The sequence below is a fragment of the Notolepis coatsorum genome (genome assembly GCF_963971535.1).
Source record: "Notolepis coatsorum genome assembly, chromosome: 3".
In the NCBI taxonomy this organism is placed as follows: Eukaryota; Metazoa; Chordata; class Actinopteri; order Aulopiformes; family Paralepididae; genus Notolepis; species Notolepis coatsorum.
Window position 1 is genome coordinate 50,322,710 of NC_140167.1, and position 17,998 is coordinate 50,340,707.

The 17,998-nt window shown below is 42.5% G+C and overlaps 1 protein-coding gene across 2 annotated transcripts in view; it reads right to left on the reverse strand.

Moving 5' to 3' along the window:
• Positions 1-17,998, reverse strand: part of cnksr1 (connector enhancer of kinase suppressor of Ras 1) — a 71,823-nt gene that overhangs the window by 13,221 nt on the left and 40,604 nt on the right. For both annotated transcript variants that reach the window (XM_084310262.1, XM_084310261.1), the window contains exons 9-14: positions 16,445-16,573; positions 13,534-13,643; positions 8,271-8,416; positions 7,544-7,710; positions 7,394-7,427; positions 6,625-6,800 (exon numbers count right to left, since the gene is read on the reverse strand). In XM_084310262.1, the coding sequence (XP_084166388.1) occupies positions 6,625-6,800; positions 7,394-7,427; positions 7,544-7,710; positions 8,271-8,416; positions 13,534-13,643; positions 16,445-16,573 (762 nt within the window). The remainder of the gene's footprint in view (positions 1-6,624; positions 6,801-7,393; positions 7,428-7,543; positions 7,711-8,270; positions 8,417-13,533; positions 13,644-16,444; positions 16,574-17,998) is intronic.

Consider the following 17,998-nt stretch of genomic DNA (forward strand, 5'->3'; position numbering starts at 1 on the left):
TGCATTTCTCTGTTCTATTAACACATTCCCGCCCAACAACGTATATATCAGTGTTTCGAATCCACCGGTTGAGGACCAACCACGGACATGACCGTGGCAAGGTTGTTTTGGCTTTTATTCCATTTTAATAACCTATTGAAGGTCGCCGAGCGGCACTGCAGATGTACCCTACTCTTTGAATTCGAAACAGTGCATTACCGGCCAGATCCTCTTAGGGGCGCTGTTGCGATAATGCAGTGTGCCCTGTGGCAGAACGGTGCCTTCTTTTTTTTTACTTTCAATGGAGTTTCCAGTTAGCTGGATTCTGGATGTGCAGCCTGTAGCTTGGAATACGTTTTGGATCGCGGATTTCAGTGTGCAGTAAAGGAATTTATCATCAGCCAATGGACATATCGATCTACCAGATGGCGATCGATAACTGGGAAATGGTCTGGGGGATCCAACCGGCTCACGGTAAGATCTTTTTCACGTAAATTACACGCTGATCAGGCCTTGTTATCATACTCAACCAGCCGATCAATGAATGTGGCTACTGAGGCGAACACGGTTATTGGTAATCAATAATCAGAAACGACGTCCCCCCCCCCCCCCCCCCCCCCCCCCCCCTTTTCATGCCATGCATTCATGGTTGAGGATCGTTCGGATCATATGCACTTTGAGTTTTAACTGTAGCTTCTGTATAACCGAAATGCCATTGGATATAACGTTAGTAGCTATTAGCTCTTTATCCAGCCTTCCAGGAAATATACTAGACCAAATCCCTTATAACACTTATATTCAAGACGCTATAAAATGAGAACGTATTGATGAAAAAATTATTTCTTTAAGCCATTTTGAAGGGACGGTTTATGGTCTCAATTGACAATGAAAATGGACAGATAGCAATACTATAAAGTATAGATTTAGCTCTACAAACAGCCTGACGAACTATGCAAGTCTGTTTTGATATGCTGGCCATCTAGAGTGATATTAGACGCATCCAAGTGGCCGGGAAAGTGTTAAGTGTTATGAGCGATGCTCTGTTGTAAATGTTATTGTATATTTTATTGAACTATTTTATCACACTTTTTTGTCTATTCTATTTTATTATTTTTAGTATTGCCTATTTTTAAACTGTACTTTTTTACTCTGTCTATTCTATTCTATTATTTGTATTACTGAATAAAACCGTAAACAGAGAGGCCTATTGGGATGTTAGATCCTAATGTGAAAAACTGTGATTTACCTTACCTTGCTACCTCTTTATCTTTTTTATGCTCGCTTATGCCTGTATTCGTTACTGCTGTGAAGCACTTTGAACTGCAATTTCTGTATGAAAAGTGCTATACAAAAAAAGATTATTATTATTATTTATTATTAACTGAATCGTGCCACACGCAAACGCATGCATGCACTCACAAAAACAATCAATATAGGAAGTTTAGGAAGGGGAACGTTGAGAAGGAGCGTTTGCGGTGCGATAAAACATCTGCTCTGTCAAAAAGATGAATGTGCTGCTTTTAGCTTGTGAGTAATTGAGCTGATATCACTTTGGATAAAGAGCCACAACTTCAACTATAGACTATAGTAGGAGGGAGGACCAACTTATTCAGAGTAATCCTTTGAAAGCTTTTCATAAATCCCTACCGAAAGCAGTATTTGGAGCTAAATAAATCAAGAGTGAGCCCAGCGTGGTCTTCCTATTGAGAATGAGGCGTGAGAACAGCGGAACAGATCATCTCATCACTAAAAAGGGTCAAAAGGATCAGAGTTCCCTTTTCACTCAACTTGAATCATTCTATAAATGTAACGGACGGAATGTCAGATGAAAAAACTCTTATCTCCAAAAAGTTTACTTTTCAGGAATTCAGAAGAACAGCTGGGTCCTACTAATCACCACAAAGTACCAGATAATACCCCAAAGTACCCCAAAATACCCCAAAGTACCACAAAATACCCCAAAGTATACCCCAAAGTACCCCAAAGTATACCCCAAAGTACCCTGAAATACCTCAAAGTATCCCAAAGTATACCCTAAAATACCACAAAGTATCACAAAATACTGAATCAGAGGTAGAGCAGGTCAACTAATGATCATATGGTCAATGGTTTGGTCAGTGGTTTGAATCCCAGTTCCTTCTGTTCTCATGCCGAAGTGTCCTTGGGCAAGACACTGAACCCCAAATTGCTCCCAATGAGCAGGCATCTGGCTGCCATTGCTCTGTGAGTGCATGTGTGAATTGGTGAAGGAGAGGCAATTATAAAGCTCTTTGTGCAGGTAGGAAAGCGCTATATTATGTGCAGTCCGTTTCCCATTCCCAAAGTGCCACATATTTTCAAAACAAATGTTTATTTTAATATATTATAATCTCCAAATGTAATAACATCTGTATTGAACACTGAACAAACAGTATAAAAAAATTATTTTTATCAAATCTTTTTTATTTTCAATTTTCAACAACAATTTCTGTTTGGAAGCCTGGGAAAGTCTTCAGAGAATAGTGAATCATAGTTGTTGTCATCATCTTGTCTCAAATTGTTTACGTTAACACTTCCGGTGCCAACAGCAGAGGGTGCTGTGACCCTTTAGTGCCAGTGCTTTATCCAATGAAGGATATGACTTATTTGCGAGTGCTTAGAATATATCTTAAATTATGGCTATGGGTCTAATACACCCGTCACTTATCAATGAGTTGCTTGCAGTCAACATGTACAAAACGTATTGTTTTTTCATCGGTACATTTCCGTTTTATACCGTTTTGAATATGAGTATAGTTTTGGTGATTTCTAGTAATTCCAGAGAAAGACGCGATAATAGCCCTTTAGTGGAATACAAAAAACACGTTGTAATTTTTCGGCTGATTTATGAATAGTTTTCAAATAAACGCTAGATTATCGATAGTATATGTGTCCTCATGCACGATACAGAAGCGGGCTGAAAAATTGCTTATCTGTGCCTTGGTCGGAGCCAATGGCACGCACACACACAGACACGTTGTGATCGCTGTGAAAGAAACATCTGATTAACACTTTCTCTGCCAAGGACGCCTAAACTCGTCATTCCCCGCCATGCTCATTCTGCCAATATTGAGATCAATATTTAAAAAATCTGTGATCGCAATCATATTTCTCCCCCGGAGACTTGAGATCTACTGTTGATCCCCTCTCAACTCTCCAACGGTTCAAGAGCGCCATCTGGTGGCCGATCGGCGGATCACCCAAACCGGAAACGGAAACTGGTGCTCATTCCAATTCGGTCCGATCACTCGCTAATAGTCCCGGGACTCAAGCTAGACACAATGGATAGCAATCCGTTACCAATAAATCGATAAACAACATGATTTGGACGTATATACTATTATACAACCTGGAGATGGATCGCATATTTCAACATCCCATAATAGGAATATTTTTGCTCCACGCTCATCGCCCAACGCTACGAGGAAGCTGCGGTGAGTTTCAGCGTTTTTTTTTACCGTGTTCGATACAAACTGCTCTAATGATCATATCACCTACACTAGATGAATCATCTAACGTTGGCCACGGAATTATAAACGACCCCCCCCCCCATCCGGTCAACATCAGATGATAAGTAGTAACTTCTAGAAGCACGTCCATTTGAAATTTTTTATCTTGCGCCGATCGCTATCAAACTGTATACAATCATCAATATAATGCATTTAGGGCTATAAATCACGTTCTGCAGAAAACGATAAAAACATATTTATACTTTAGACCGTATTTTAGTATGAATATGTGAATGAAAAGGTATAACGTTGCTACACCCTGAACAATAGATACTTGATGTTGAATGGGCCATAGTAATGTCAATTTAGCAATACAATTTAAAAAGTTATAGCCCTGAAAAGAAGGGGAACTTCTCCATAGACAAATAGAGCTGGCAGAGGATGGTATAATGATGTACATAAGCCTGGCGAAGAAAGTGTTAACCCAAGATTGGTAACATAGAGTCCTTACCTCACATCTGATGTCCTGCAAAAAGATGAATCCAATTCCTGATCGCCATTCCAAATATTGATCACGTTTATTGATCCAACGTTATATATCCAAAACACATAATCCATGCTGCTCCCAGTCTCCCCAGTCAATGTGTTATAACGATACTGCATGCCCGAAAAGGAAAACCTGGACCGGACTTTATTTTTTTTAATGCACAACCCCAGCCAGAGGGATTCCAATTATGTGCAATACCATCCGGGAGACGATAGGCGGCGGTATTTGCCTGTTGCGAGCTCAGATCCATTCCCAATGATAACGTCAGGCTAGATGGATGAAAAATTAATGGATATAGCGAATCAAAGAAATATCGATTAAAACCCGAGATTTCTCGGGTTTGGCGCCCAGAGCATGGCGAGTTAACCCGACTTATCTCGGGTTTGGCCTCGAATGGGTTAACCATGTTGTCTTGGAGGTCAGGGTCACACTTCCTTTTGTCATTGACTTTAATTGTTGTCTTAGTTTTTTCATGGTTGTCTTCAGTGTTTGCACGTTTTCTGGTTGGAAGCCTTGGAAAGTCTTCTTCACTGAATAGCGATGACACAGTGACAGAATGTAATGTAATGACACAGTTAGAATGTCCTGTTATGTTGTCATGTACTGTTGTCTCTTTTCCTCCGTCATTACTGGAATTTGTTCAAAAATGTTATACTGTTCTGTTATTATTGTTGTTGATGTTGTGCTGTTATTGTTGACAATTGAAAAAAATAAAAATGTATCAAATAATTTTTGTATACTCTTTGTTCAGTGTTCAATACAGATTTAATTACATTTGGAGATTATAATATATTAAAATAAACATTTGTTTTGAAAATATGTGGTACTTTGGGAATGGGAAATGGACTGCACATATATAGCGCTTTCCTACCTGCACAAAGAGCTTTATAATTGCCTCTCCTTCACCAATTCACACATGCACTCACAGAGCAATGGCAGCCAGACTCATTGGGAGCAATTTGGGGTTCAGTGTCTTGCCCAAGGACACTTCGGCATGTGAACAGAAGGAGCTGGGATTCAAACCATTGACCATATGATCATTAGTTGACCTGCTCTACCGCTGAGCCAGTATTTTGGGGAACTTTGAGGTTCTTTGGGGTATTTCATGATACTTTGTGGTATTTTAGGGTATACTTTGGGGTACTTTGGGGTATTTTGGGGTACTTTGGGGTATTTTGGGGTATACGTTGGGGTATTTTGGGGTACTTTGGGGTATTTCGGGGTATACTTTGGGGTATTTCGGGGTACTTTGGGTATTTACTTACTTACTTACGCCTGCTACCCCTTCTGGGGCATAGGCCGTCAAGAAGTGATCTCCAAGCATCTGTCTTGAGCTGTTCTCTCCAGTTGGTTCCAGGTCATCTTCATGGTCTTGGTGTCTGCCTCCAGGTCTCTGCGCCAGGTGTTTCTCGGCGGCCCCTTTTCCGCTTGCCCTGCGGGTTCCATGTTAGGGCTTGTCTGGTGATGGTACTTGCGGGCTTTCGCAGGGTGTGGCCTATCCAGCGCCATCTGCGTTTCTTAATTTCTTCTTCTGCGGGCAGCTGGTTTGTTCTCTGCCAGAGTTCGCAGTTGCTGATGGTGTCTGGCCATCGGATGTGGATGATCTTCCGCAGGCAGCTGTTAATGAAGACCTGCACTTTCCTGATGGTTGCAGCTGTAGTTCTCCACGTATCTGCTCCGTATAGTAGGACTGCCTTGACGTTGGTGTTAAAGAATCTGACTTTGGTGTTGGAAGTCAGTTGTTTTGAGCTCCAGATGTTCCGTAATTGCACGAATGCTGTACGTGCTTTCCTTATTCGTGCTCTAAACAGCACTTTGGGTATACTTTGGGGTATTTTGTGGTACTTTGGGGTATTTTGCTGTACTTTCTGGTACTTTGTGGTGATTAGTAGGACCCGAACAGCCTAATTTTCAGATTGACATCCATGTACCTTCGAAGTCATACATTGGGTTTTCAATGTGTTTCATAGGTCCTAGGGTCATGAAACTGGCTCACATGATAGAGCACCATGTAAACATTCATTCCCAGTATAAAAAAAAAAAAGAAAAGAAAATGACCAAAACTAGAAATAGCGTGTATTGTGAGGCACATGACATGACTAATAAGACATGATAGTGATTTGGCCACTCTTAAATTTGCATTATTATTAGGGATGCACCGATCCGACTTTTTCAGTCCCGATACCGATACCTGGGCTTTGGGTATCGGCCGATACCGAGTACCGATCCGATACCCATTGTTCAATTAATAAACTGTATGCCTCACTGTGTGGAAGAGACTGGGATCATTATTTTGTGCCAGGCAACATCAGGCTTGACTTAAAACATTACTTTCCTAACTTAGTGAAACAAAATGTAACAAATTAACACATAGATATAAATGTACTGAATTGTTATTTATTATTTTATTTATTATTATTATTATAAAAAAATAAAAATAAAATAAAGAATAGCGATATATATATATATATTTTTTTTTTATATATATATATATATATATATATATACCCGATCCAGCTATTTTAGTCATATCGGGGCCGATATCCGATATCAATATCGGAGCATCCCTAATTATTATTGTGAATAAACAAATGTGACGACAGTATCAATAGATTCTCCTCGTGGTCCCACCTGCTGGCTGGTGTACCAGTAGAGGGAGGGGCCTTTGAGGACGAACCAGCAGCGCTGCCACTTCTGGGCCATGAAGACGCTACTCTCCTTCCTCTTCTTCCACAGCCAGCCATCGCAGTCGGGTCGACCCAGCTCCCGGCATGACACACGACGCCGACTCATCGCTGTCGTCATGCCTACAGGAGAACAGGGTGGGAGAGGAGGAGAAGGAGGAGGAGGAGGAGGAGGAGGAGGAGGAGGAGGAGGAGGAGGAGGAGGAGGAGGAGGAGGAGGCGGAGGAGGAGGAGGAGGAGGAGGAGGAGAGAAGGACTTGAGCTCAAACACATGTTGATGTTGGACTTTGGAGTGATAAAAAAAACAATCTATGTATTTATGATATATTTTTTTGGATCCCCATTCGATGATGCAGAACATCAGCTACTCTTCCTGGGGTCAAACACATAACATATAAACACGACAATAGATACGACATTTACAGACAAAACTAAAATCAGAGAGTGATAATATCCTTTCTCTCAAACTAATTACTATACATACCATATTTAATCATTACTGTACATCATTACATAATACAGTATTAAAACTCACAAGCAGTGAGAAACCATAAACATACACACACATATACTACAGTATTTTACCCTGATTCATAGGCACTGGATAAACATACAAAGTAAAATATTTGTATAGGCACTAAAATATCACTAAAATAAAATAAAAGTAACTATAGGTTCTACTGCACTTTGCTTATTGATGGACAGCAATGTCTTACCTTTGGTAGAGTTCTTCTTTGTTTCTTTGATCTCCTGAAGAAAAATAATAAAGAGAATAGACAAAGAATGATGTAATGATATCTCTGCCTTCTGTGTTTAAGAGTGGCAATGAGAGTATTTAAACATTTTAAATTTCCCCTCTCTCTCACCCTGTGCGCTCCCATCTCGGGGCAGGAACTGACACTGGCTCGTCCCAAGTCCCTGGGGGAAGGACTTCTGGGGGACGGACTTCTGGGGGACGGACTTCTGGGCGTCAGCGACCCGTCTCTTCTGAGTCCCGGGGAGAGACGAGCCCTGTCCAAGCCCTCGGAATCCCCTATGAGGGCAAAGATGCGTTAGATGAAACACCTTAGAGAAACACAGCAAGGTGGCACAGCAAGGTGGCACAGCAGAGCCAGCGATACTACTCTGCAAGGTACTACCAGTTGACCTATCTCAAACCCCGCCCTCTTTTCTTGATCCCCCAATCACAACTCTCATTTTCGAAGTAAGTGACAGTTGTGATTGGAGGATCACAATAGAGGGCAGGGTTTGTGATAGGTCAATTGTGCCACTAGTAATACTGAGTTTAAAAAACATTCTAGTTGTTATAGGTATGTAAATAGGACTCCTGTGCCTAAACTTGTGTTTATCTCTCTTGTATCTATTTATTATGTTATATTATCAACTATATTTTATTTTATTCTTATTTACCTTTGTACATTCTCTTCCAACCATTGTGGTCTGTTGACACCGCAATCCCCCCTCAGGGATAATTAAGTTTCTCTTAAGTACTTTCACAATTAAACAGCCTTAACCAGATGATGTGAGGTCACAGCCTGGCTTTACAGGGCTATTAGCAGATTTAGGGCTATATTGAGTTCTCTCTCTGCTCACCTGTGACAGAGAGTGATGACAGCCCCCCCTGCTGGTCATAATGTGAAGTGACGGTCAGACTCCCATCCACTCCTCTGCTGGAGGACAGCTCTGACTCCTCCTGTCCCATAGGCGGCTGAGTGACTTCTGGCCCGTAAATGGCCTTCCTGGATCACATCAACAGGTACAGGAAGAGGACGGACATCAGTTATTGATGTGTATAGAGTGCCCTACTGTGCCCTACTCTGTAAATGGCACCATTTGAGTCAGATGGTCTTCTACAATGTGTGACTGTCCTTATGTGTATACTGTCGCTTAGAGGCTCTGATTTATTCTAAAAGGAGGTTACTGATCCCCATCACTCTGTCCACTAGGTGGCAGTAGTGCAGAACATGCAGCATTGAGCATTCCAACCACCACTGAATCTCAAATGAGGAAGAAGCAGTTCTGAATTAGCCTCTAATGGCGTGGAAGTAGAGGGATGTCTGTACTGTGTAGATAATGTGAAGAGCACACTCTCTCTGGTTTAAACACACACAACCTTACATTACATGCATTCACCAAAACATGGGTGGGAGATAGCATGTATCATTGCATCCTCAAGAACCTTTTAGATGAAGAACCATATACGTTTGGCTTAAGTTTTCAGATGAACTATGTTTTGCAATCCAATTAATCTAAGAATGGTAAATTGGTCACATACATTCATAGTTTAAGATAGCAGAGGGTACTTTTCGAGTCTTCACATTCAAACTCCCAAGTGATTTGGATTGACTTTACGACCGCAATGTTCCGGAAACATATTTGTCTATGTCTCAAGGGGTTCAACTCTATTTACAACTTTTACAGTAGCACCCATGGACATGCAAAGAGGAGGGACATGTTTCCACAGTCAGATCCTCCACTCAACATACTACCAATCACAACAGTCTGCAAGGGGGTCTGAACACCAAGAGACCTGAGCACCAAGAGGCCTGAGAACCAAGAGACCTGAGAGACCTGAGCACCAAGAGACCTGAACACCAAGAGGCCTGAGAACCAAGAGACCTGAGAGACCTGAGCACCAAGAGACCTGAGAGACCTTTGATTGATTGAAAACTTTATTAACAGATTGCAGAATGGGTACAGTACATGGAGAATTATCCGACGTTTTTCCCAATATGTTTATCATTATTATCCTTCATTATTATCATGAGTAACATTTATTGTATACATTTATTGCATGAGTTAGTTATTATCTGGTGCCGCCTAGTGGACGCACTTTGGAGCACGTATTGCGACTCTGAGCAGGTAAGCTGTCTCTGCGCCGGCGCGTCGTGCTATTTAAGTGACACTCTTAGCCTAGACTGTAAGGTGAAAAGCCCTGTGGGCGAACTCTTGACTGGCCAACGGTACGTTGCATTGTATGCGCCGTTAATATCCGCATTTATCTTTAATTCATATCTAGTTACTAATTAATGCCGTTTATTTCCTTTCCTTTGTATAGGTAAATAATCTGACTGACTGACTAACGTCCGATTGTACGCTGCTGACTAAACGCTGACTGAATGTACACTACTGACTAACGTCTGGCTACACTGTTACCTGGCTACTGCTGGCTAAATGTCTGGCTACACTATCAAGTACCGGTTGCTAAATTGCAACCTAACTATCAACGAACTATTATCAACGTCGACTTGGTTGAACATTACCAAATACCATATCGACCTCTACTAACATTATCCACTAATGCTTGGATGTAAGCTGCTACTAACTATCAGCTACAAGCTAACCACTTGTTTAATTGACCACCTGGTGATTATTACAACAAGTAGGAATTGGATGCTGGACATTAAAGTCCAAATAAACGAACATTCTTATAAAGTCCGAATTGTTTCACTGGTTTGAATATAAGTCATTTCGCCCACACCCTTCCAAGGGGGACATCTAGTTGACTCATTGACTGAGACTGCTAGATAATTGGACAGTACAGTACAGCTCAATACATACAATTGTTAAGGGGATGTCTTGTTTACATCAGGGTCCCCCATTTTCAATTCATCGTAACATTTATGACATATGACATACAGATAGACAGTACTGCTACATCTATACATTTATGACATACCAGATCACCTGAGCACCAAGAGACCTGAGAGACCTGAGCACCAAGAGACCTGAGCACCAAGATACCTGAGAGACCTGAGCACCAAGAGACCTGAGAGACCTGAGCACCAAGAGACCTGAGAGACCTGAGCACCAAGAGACCTGAGCACCAAGAGACCTGAGAGACCTGAGCACCAAGAGACCTGAGAGACCTGAGCACCAAGAGACCTGAGAGACCTGAGCACCAAGAGACCTGAGAGACCTGAGCACCAAGACACCTGAGAGACCTGAGCACCAAGAGACCTGAGAGACCTGAGCACCAAGAGACCTGAGCACCAAGACACATGAGCACCAAGAGACCTGAGCACCAAGAGACCTGAGCACCAAGACACCTGAGCACCAAGACACCTGAGCACCAAGAGACCTGAGCACCAAGAGACCTGAACACCAAGATACCTGAGAGACCTGAGCACCAAGAGACCTGAGCACCAAGAGACCTGAGCACCAAGAGACCTGAGCACCAAGAGACCTGAGCACCAAGAGACCTGAGCACCAAGAGACCTGAGCACCAAGACACATGAGCACCAAGAGACCTGAGCACCAAGAGACCTGAGCACCAAGACACCTGAGCACCAAGACACCTGAGCACCAAGAGACCTGAGCACCAAGAGACCTGAACACCAAGATACCTGAGCACCAAGATACCTGAGCACCAAGAGACCTGAACACCAAGAGACCTGAGCACCAAGAGACCTGAACACCAATAGACCTGAACACCAAGAGACCTGAGCACCAAGAGACCTGAACACCAAGAAACCTGAGCACCAAGAGACCTGAACACCAATAGACCTGAACACCAAGAGACCTGAACACCAAGAGACCTGAACACCAAGAGACCTGAGCACCAAGAGACCTGAACACCAATAGACCTGAACACCAAGAGACCTGAACACCAAGAGACCTGAACACCAAGAGACCTGAACACCAAGAGACCTGAACACCAAGAGACCTGAGCACCAAGAGACCTGAGCACCAAGAGACCTGAGCACCAAGAGACCTGAACACCAAGAGGCCTGAACACCAAGAGACCTGAGCACCAAGAGACCTGAACACCAAAAGACCTGAACACCAAGAGACCTGAACACCAAAAGACCTGAACACCAAGAGGCCTGAACACCAAGAGGCCTGAACACCAAGAGACCTGAGCACCAAGAGACCTGAGCACCAAGACACCTGAGCACCAAGAGACCTGAGCACCAAGAGACCTGAGCACCAAGAGACCTGAGCACCAAGAGACCTGAGCACCAAGAGACCTGAGCACCAAGAGACCTGAGCACCAAGACACCTGAGCACCAAGAGACCTGAGCACCAAGAGACCTGAGCACCAAGAGACCTGAGCACCAAGAGACCTGAGCACCAAGAGACCTGAGCACCAAGAGACCTGAGCACCAAGAGACCTGAGCACCAAGAGGTCTGAACACCAGTCTGAGCACCAAGAGACCTGAACACCAAGAGACCTGAGCACCAAGAGACCTGAGCACCAAGAGACCTGAACACCAAGAGACCTGAGCACCAAGAGACCTGAGCACCAAGAGACCTGAGCACCATGAGGTCTGAACACCAGTCTGAGCACCAAGCGACCTGAACACCAAGAGACCTGAGCACATCATCTCAAGTAGAAAGGGGATGCACAGAGGCACACATCCATCTGTGGTTTTAGCGATGGCACACCGTCCTAGGCTTCATATGATAGAAAGCATTGGTAACAGGATGATATATGGCTCTAACCTACTGGTGAGGTAATATATTTTTCACTTGAATGAACAACCTCATTCCTCTCAGAGAGACATTGCAGTTGTAGAGTAAGAGTTTCACTCTCCCTCCATGCATTTCTGTCTCTTTTTTCTCACTCCTCCTTTCTGCCACCCCACCCTTCTCTCCACCATATTTCTTTCTCTGCCTCCACCCCCCCCCCCCCCCCCCCCCCATTTTCTTTCCCTCTCCATCCATCCATCCCTCCCTTCCCATCCTCCTCTCCTCTCATTTCCAGGCCGGCCGTGGGGGCGTGTATTATGGTCTTTATGGTATTTGCAACGTGACCTCATCACGGAGCCATTGGTCCATGGCGGATTAAGGACACAGGCCTTATGCTGGAGGTCAAAGGGTTCATGGGAGAGAGGAAGCACATTCTTCTGAGGATTTGCTCCACTGGGTTGATCCTGGGTAATTCCCTGATGCAAACATACCTACAGTATAACCTGTTCTGAGGCTTTTTAAGTTAACCAATACAGAAAACTGGAAGGTAAATGGAAAAGTAAGTCTCCAGTACTCAAGTTAAATACAGTACCATTCAAGCACATAGTTACCTGCCATACATACAGAATGTACAGTATGTTGATTACTCTTTGCAAAAGTATATACCAATTGTGAGGATATAGTTGTGAGATGAGAGGCCCAGTGTAGAGATGTGATCCAAAACCTCTTCAGTTATATGATGTCAGGGAAATATATTTCAACTGAAGGTGATTAACCTAAGATTAACCTAAGACCAGTAGCATTTGGTCAGATTTTCTGATAACTTTCCACATAAGATTGAATTTAGATGCACATGGTTCACACTTCTGAACAAAGAACCACGCAATGATGTGAAAATAATATTACTATTAACTGCCTTCCTACTGTCTGAATAAAGAACCTTCTCTCCTGTGTCTCCCCTACTCTGTCTCCCTCTCAGCCTTCCTACTGTCTGAATAAAGAACCTTCTCTCCTGTGTCTCCCCTACTCTGTCTCACTCTCAGCCTTCCTACTGTCTGAATAAAGAACCGTCTCTCCTGTGTCTCCCCTACTCTGTCTCCCTCTCAGCCTTCCTACTGTCTGAATAAAGAACCTTCTCTCCTGTGTCTCCCCTACTCTGTCTCCCTCTCAGCCTTCCTACTGTCTGAATAAAGAACCGTCTCTCCTGTGTCTCCCCTACTCTGTCTCACTCTCAGCCTTCCTACAGTCTCAATAAAGAACCTTCTCTCCTGTGTCTCCCCTACTCTGTCTCACTCTCAGCCTTCCTACTGTCTGAATAAAGAACCTTCTCTCCTGTGTCTCCCCTACTCTGTCTATTTCAATACTCTGGTATTTCAATCCCACTTGTTGGAATCCCACTTGTCTCCATTCATTGGAGGTTCTGCAGTGTGTGTGAGTTTCTCACCTAAAAGACAATGACCGGACAGAAGCTGCTACTCTCTCCAATATGGAGTGTCTGGGATTGTGTTCGGCCTCCTCCTCGTCCTTTTCCTCTTCCTCCTCCTCTTCCTCCTCCTGAAAAAAAAACAATAGAGGTGGTGTGAGTGTGATGTGTGTGGGACGTGAAATGTACAGAGGGGTGATCTGATCTGTGCGTGCGTGTGGAACTGGGCGTCATGCGGATTATAAAAGTTCCCTTTTCCTCAGGGCTCCGTCCACGAGATCACACACACGCACACACACACACACACACAATGTGAATTTATATTTATTTATATCTCAATGAATCATAATATAGGCTACTGTAGGCCTATTATTCATGCATTAGACCCAATTAAATCAGGAGTCTCATTGAGCCAGCATGTGACCACATGAGTTGAAAATAACTTTACCTGAACTGCTGAAGTACAAATCTCCTGTCTGACTGGATAAATGTACTTGAAGATGTGGATAATTTTTTATTTACTTCATTGAGAGGAAAATCATGTAAAGGCATGAGTTAAGCTAACAACAAGTGATGTTAATATATGATGACTAATTATAGGATTCAAGGCGGCTGATTTGAGGTTAGCTAACTAACATTAGATGTGGTGAACTGAACATACAATAAAACGTGTATTATATTACTCATGCGTGACACCTCGGGTAACTTAGGTTGGCTTGTTGCTGCCAAGGATGTGGTTCATTGAGCTCCACGTTTTGTGTGGTCATAGATGGCTTTCTGGATTTATCTTGAGATGTTATGAAATGGGATTTAGGAATGAAGACGAACACTTCTCCTTGATTGGCGGGGAATCAGCTGCTTAGCGGTCAAATGTTAGGATAGTATTAATAACTTTGTTAGTGTTACTAAATGTTACCGTTAAGTTAGCTTAGCTTCTAACATTAAAACAACAATTGCTGGTTATAACTCCTCTGTAAGAGCTCCTCTGTTTAGCCAACAGTTCAATGTTGTTGAGAGCTAACAATCAGCATTACAGAACTCATACAGAGCTCATCCGTTAACAGTAAAGTTACCTGATTGATTGATTGATTGAAAACTTTATTAACAGATTGCAGAATGGGTACAATACAGTACAGCTCAATACATACAATTGTTAAGGGGATGCAGACCAGAGAAAGACTTTCGTCTTGTTTACATCAGGGTCCCCCATTTTCAATTCATCGTAACATATGTGACATACATGACATACCGATAGACAGTACTGCTACATCTATACATTTATGACATACCAGATTTGCAATTACAGTACTGTTTGTGATACAAAAAGAGTCCAGAAAGAAAAGAGTATATACATTAGACGTAGAAACTGTACATTGGATTGGGTAGGTGGGGGTGGGGGGGGACTGTACATTGGAGGTGGTTGGGTGGGTGGGGGGGGGGGGGGGGGGTTGGGTAGGAGTGGGGGGGGGGGGGGGGGGGGGTTGGGTAGGAGGGGTGGGTGGGGGACACTGTACAACTGTACAAACAACACTGTACATTGGATTATTGACAAGACCATACTTGGTAATTTACTGTACATTGGAGGGGGTTGTGTTCATTTACAGGGGCCAGTTTCGAGTTGCAGTCTCCCTTAGGTGTTCTTTGAGAGTGTTTTTGAAAGTGGGTAGTGATTCACATTCCTTTACAGCTTTGGGTAGGGCGTTCCACATTGATGTGGCATAATTGCGAAACGTGTTTAGTCCCTTGTTTGAGCCGAATCTGGGTTTAACATGATTTGTGGAGCTCCCTCTGGTGTTGTGATCGTGGTATTCACTGACCTTTGGGAAGTATTTTGTCATGTACATGGGTACCTTGGTCGTGTAGTGTATCTTGTAGACCAGGCCCATTGCAAGTTGCTGTACTCTGTCGTCTACTCTAAGCCATCCTAGGTTGTCAAAGTGGGCAGGGGTGAGGTGGGTTCTAGGAGTAAGGTCAAGCAGTAGTCTGACCAGTTTGTTTTGAGATGTTTGTAATTTTGTTTTTAGCGCCTTTGAGGTGCTTTGGTACCACGAGGTGCAAGCATAGTCGTAGTACCCTTGAATGAGTGCTCCTGCTAGAGTCTTCAGGGTATTCTTGTTTACCAGTGAGGAGATCCGGTACAAGAATCGAGTTCGTTGGTTGACTTTTTTTATTACATTGGATGCTATTTTGTCACAGGAAAGATTTTCCTCTAGGATGGAACCCAGGTAGGTAATATCTTCTTTCCTTGTGACAATATTGTCACCCACTGTAACTGAGAATCCGTCGGTCTTGCTGAGTTTGTTATTTGAACCGAAGAGAATGGACTCTGTTTTGCCCATGTGTACTGATAGTTTGTTATCAGCGAGCCATATGCAGATTTTGCCTAGTTCAGTAACCTTTTGTAGTATTAGTTGTAAAAGTACTCTATACTGGCATTTGTGATGCTAGCCTCCCTCATGTCTTTGGTCATTTTAGTACAGCAATTAGGCTACATAGTAGACATACCCAGGTAAGATGGCGGATGGTTATCCCATGATTCATGACATAATGTCACATCTACTGTTTTATCTCTATGGCCCTGACACCGTTGCAAACAGAACACACACAGACACCCCTTCAAACAGCAGGACACCTATTTGTGGGGGCAGAAAGGGAGTGCCCAGGCCATCAGAACACTGATCTGCACACACACACACACACATATACACACACACACACACACATATACACACACACACACACACGTCCCTTTAGGAAAAAGCAAAGGTCACTTTAAAAAACAAATGTATGTTTTTGTATATATCTATGACCTCAACTAGGTCTGATTACTTCTTATTCACAGATTTTTCAATTCTAAATCCAACAGCTGTGTACAGTGGATATACTATAGACAGTGTTGTTTGTTAACTGGGTTCCCTGCTCCCTCCCTAACCTGTGCAGAGGAGGCCTGCTGGGCTGATTCTCTGCGCCTGAGAGGCCCGGGAACCTTCTTCAGGACCAGCGTCACTCCACAGGGGTTCTCTTGGAGCTTCTTCACCAGGTTAGCTCTGCTCCAGCCCACCTGTTGCAGCGAAGGCAGAGGACGGTTAGAGCTTTGGTAGAGACGCACAGACACTTCTTCACATTGGCGACACCGATTCTGACTCCCAGACTTTCAGTATCTTATTCTGATACTGAGAATAGAATGGATCCATTACTTTAAAGATGCTATAGATACTATTTTTGTGTAGAGTAATCATTAAAAAATAAAGAATACATCCACAGAGCTTTTAGAAAGGTGCGGAATAAAAGTATTGCCTCCCCCCCCCCCCAAAATATTAATATTGATTAATGAATTTATCATTTAAAAAACATTTGTGGGTTCAAAATGAATGTTGTTGTTTACATGTTGCAGGCATGTATCCCATCCCTACTTCCCATTTCCCCACATGGAATGCACCTGATTGGACTGGTGCTGCTGCTCTAGTGCGACATCTAGTGGCTGAATGTTATCACCTTTAGCACCTTTAACTGAACTGTATAGATGTAGACTTATTCATTTACGGTCAGATATAATCCATTCGAATAATTTAACATGTGTCTATGTCCCAACAAACAATCAAGTTGCTTTGTTTTAATTTCTCTTGTCACACCCGTGGTTCTTGGTATCGGATTAGTATCGGTGAATCTTTTTTTATAGCGATATCCTGTTGTAGTATCGTTACTGGTGCATCCCTATTTGACGTGCCACAATGTGCTCGCTTAAATTGCGCGTGAACGGTATAACCTCGGTTCTCTGAACACCACATGTAATTCACAATTTCTTTGCTACAAACGGAGAGCTGTTTCAACAGTGTTTGTACGACTAACCCACTGCATGACACAGTGAGTGTTAGCTGCCTCTCTGACTTTTCCTCTAGATAAATGCTTCCAGGGATCACCTTGAACACAACACAAGATACCAGAGAGATCAATGAATGCTTCAAATACTAACAGACACAAAGCACGGGATGATATAAGGCCTGCTAGCTTAGTAGCTGGCAAGTGTAATCAAACAATGTTCTCATTCCACAACCGGCTGCGCCCTGGCATTACTCATACCATTAGTAGCACCGTGGGTCTGGACGGTTTTCGTATCTTAAATTGTCCTTTTGCGTTTACATTCCCTCATTCTTATTAGTATAATAATAATATAATAGCCCAGTAGATATAATATAATAATAATAATAATAATAATAATAATAATAATAATAATAATAATAATAATAATAATAATAATAATAATAATAATAATAATAATAATAATAATAATAATAATAATAATAATAATAATAATAATAATAATAATAATAATAATAATAATAATAATAATAATAATAATAATAATAATAAAAAAATAATAATAAAAAAAAATCTAACCCTAACTAACCTTACTGTCATGCACTTGTCCTAATAAACTAACCTACACTGTAACACGCAACACTTTGATGAATATTGTTACTCAGCT